At 40.8% G+C, this 3,374-nt stretch overlaps 1 protein-coding gene across 4 annotated transcripts in view; it reads left to right on the forward strand.

The window, feature by feature from the left end:
• The window catches only part of LOC138956059 (uncharacterized), a 4,293-nt gene extending 3,501 nt beyond the window's left edge, over nt 1-792 (forward strand). For all 4 annotated transcript variants that reach the window (XM_070327520.1, XM_070327521.1, XM_070327522.1 and 1 more), the window contains one exon: nt 19-792. In XM_070327520.1, coding sequence (XP_070183621.1) covers nt 19-305 — 287 coding nt within the window. In that variant the 3' untranslated portion in view covers nt 306-792. The remainder of the gene's footprint in view (nt 1-18) is intronic.
• The last annotated feature ends 2,582 nt before the right edge of the window (nt 793-3,374 follow it).

Genomic DNA, 3,374 nt, shown 5'->3' on the forward strand with positions numbered 1-3,374 from the left:
TTGGTTGCTGGTCCGCAGGTGAGTCTGGTTCCGATGGTTTCCAGCCATATAAACAAGCCACCGTCACGGATGCTAACGGGAAGACGAGGACGCACATGAAGCACGTGACCTTCTCCTCATCCTTCCGCTCCATCCCCAAGGTCACCGCCGGCATAACTCACATTGATGCTGACTATCGGGTGAACACCAGGATCCACACCGACGTGCTTAACCAACAGGCCTCAGGCTTTGACCTGGTCGTTCATGATTGGGCCGATTCCGTTACCTATGGTGTGGGCATTATGTGGATGGCGTGCTCCAACTGAGCTGCCTCATAGGGCCCGTAAAACACGTCGCTGAAACGATGTTACAGCATTCAGTCAATCTGTCAACGTTAGGGTCTTTATCTGTTGACATTCAGATCTCTTCTTCTTCTTTGTTCATGGGCTGAAACTGCCACGTTCACTCATGTTTTTTGCACAAGTTTTTTTTTCTCCATCTGTATGCCCGTTTTAACCCTGCCATTCAGGCAGCCATACGCCGATTTCGGGGGAGACATTAAGATCGAGACTGCATGAACACACACTGGATCCAATCTTCACTGAGACTACCAAAGCGTGGCTAGCCGAAACCTGTAAACCGTTACGGGACCAACTGGTCTTGCCGGAAAGTGCGAAACCGTCTTTCTTTATGTGCATAAAACGAATTTCCTCTTACTCTAAGCACATTTACAAAAACGAAAATAAAACAAAAAATATATCTGTAAATTTGTTGATTTCATGAATAAAAAAATAATTAAACGTTCCAACAACATATACCTTTCTTGTTTTTTTATTCAAGGAATAATGATAAAACAAAATAGAATAAAATCACTGTTATGATTTGTATGATGTTTGACACCAGTTTGAATGAATTTGAATGACAAACATGTGGTCGGGACAATCATTATTTTGTCGAATTTGTTCGGGGAATTTTTTCGACGAGTTCCTATATATGTATACTTTTACCATCTGTTCAGTAGATTCCTGTGAATCTGCACAAGTACACACAAACACCCTGACCTCCTATCGATTCCAAGTTTCTGGCACCAAATACTCAGTCACACTTGACTGACATTAAAAATCAAGAATGCAACGTTTTATAGTTGGTCATAAGCACACATGTTCCATAAACAGTCCATTCAGTAACCTTGTCTGTATGTTTGTTTTTCATTATTTATTCTGTTTGGGTTTTTGTTCTTTTGGTTTCTTTTGTTCTCTTGTAGTTAAAGAGAGAGATGGACCACGCCCATGAAAAACCTGCTTCCATCCTTTCAGTATTACGATTTCATTTTAAAATCGACAGTGACATAGATTTAGATGAAACTGGGTCACTTATTTTGTGTTATTTTCTGTCTGTTTGATGTTAATTTATTTCATGCGTTCGTGCTGTGTGTGTGTGTGTGTGTGTGTGTGTGTGTGTGTGTGTGTGTGTGTGTGTGTGTGTGTGTGTGTGTGTGTGTGTGTGTGTGTGTGTGTGCCTGTCGGTGTGCGTACGTGTGTGTCTGTTTGTCTGTTTGTCTGTGTGTCTGTAGTAAGTCTTCGAACCTAATTTTCCCCAAAGTCACAAGGCTGCAGCTAATTTTACAGAGAGGTGTGTCTTGTGCGAAGAAGAATCACAACAAAATTAATAGACTATCGCAACAGCCTGATCGAATCGGAGTTCGAATCCCGGTCGCTGCCGCCTGGTGGGTTAAGAGTGGAGATTTTTCCGATCTCCCAGGTCAACGTATGTGCAGACCTGCTAGTGACTTAACCCCCTTCGTGTGTACACGCAAGCACAAGACCAAGTGCGCACGGAAAAGATCCTGTAATCCATGTCGGAGTTCGGTGGGTTATGGAAACACGAAAATACCCAGCATGCCTACTCAACGAAAGCGGAGTGAGCTGACTATGCTCTCAGAGTATAGTGTGGGGAACCCAAATGGGCAAACGAGCTCACACGTCACCAGAAAAATTCTGGAACGCTGAAGAAGAAGAAGAAGAAGAAGAAGAAGAAGAAGAAGAAGAAGAATCGGAGTCAGGGGCATATTGCAAATGTAACACCTATACAGTGTGGTGGGAAATCCACAGCCACCTTGATCTTGAAGATAGGATTCATAAAAGAGAAGTGTTTAAAAGTAATACAAACAATCAATATCGCTCGAGAAACACCTGAGAAACACCTGCGCTGCACGATATTAATTTGTGTTGTTACACATACACGGGCACACACACACACACACACACACACACACACACACACACACACACACACACATACAAACACACACACACACACACATAATCACACACACACACACAATGTTAAAGCTAAGTTACCTGAACAATCAACCTCTATATTCTGTATTAGGCCTACATGTATAAGTTACATCGCTAAAGTCGATTTTTTCCGTAAACCTTATTATGGGGGCCAGGAGGCCCCCATTCTATACGGATAGTTTCGAGGTTGACCATGGGCAGCGCCATTTTGTTGTGAAATACGTCATCAGTTTGTGTGCACAGGAAGTTGTGACATCCGTCACCCTATGGGAGGGGTGAAGGCAACATTGTTCATCAGTAGAAAGTTGTGAAATCCGTCACCCTATGGGAGAGGTGAAGGCAAAATTGGTCATCACTGAGTTTGTGTAACACAGGAAGTTGTGAAATACGTCACTCTATGGGAGGGATGACGGCAAAATTGTTCAACAAAAACATCATAGGCCAAACTGTGCAGGGTTAACCGCAACAAACTCAAACCATTCATACTATTCGGCATTTGACTGACTTATATACCAACATTTTTATGTCTTATTTTCAGCACAGGTGTAGGAAAAATCATGAACCAAAATGTTATTTATTTTCTAATTTAACATTTGTTTTACAAATTTGACCATGGTCTTTCAAACATACAGTGACATTAAACATTGTTATGTTAAAAACAAGTCGCGTAAGGCGAAAATACAATATTTAGTCAAGTAGCTGCCATTTTTCAGCAAGACCGTATACTCGTAGCATCGTCAGTCCACCGCTCATGGCAAAGGCAGTGAAATTGACAAGAAGAGCGGGGTAGTAGTTGCGCTAAGAAGGATAGCACGCTTTTCTGTACCTCTCTTTGTTTTAACTTTCTGAGCGTGTTTTTAATCCAAACATATCATATCTATATGTTTTTGGAATCAGGAGCCGACAAGGAATAAGATGAAAGTGTTTTTAAATTGATTTGGACAATTTAATTTTGATAATAATTTTTATATATTTAATTTTCAGAGCTTGTTTTTAATCCGAATATAACATATTTATATGTTTTTGGAATCAGCAAATGATGGAGAATAAGATAAACGTAAGTTTGGATCGTTTTATAAATTTTTATTCTTTTTT

This window comes from Littorina saxatilis, unplaced genomic scaffold (assembly GCF_037325665.1).
Source record: "Littorina saxatilis isolate snail1 unplaced genomic scaffold, US_GU_Lsax_2.0 scaffold_1815, whole genome shotgun sequence".
In the NCBI taxonomy this organism is placed as follows: Eukaryota; Metazoa; Mollusca; class Gastropoda; order Littorinimorpha; family Littorinidae; genus Littorina; species Littorina saxatilis.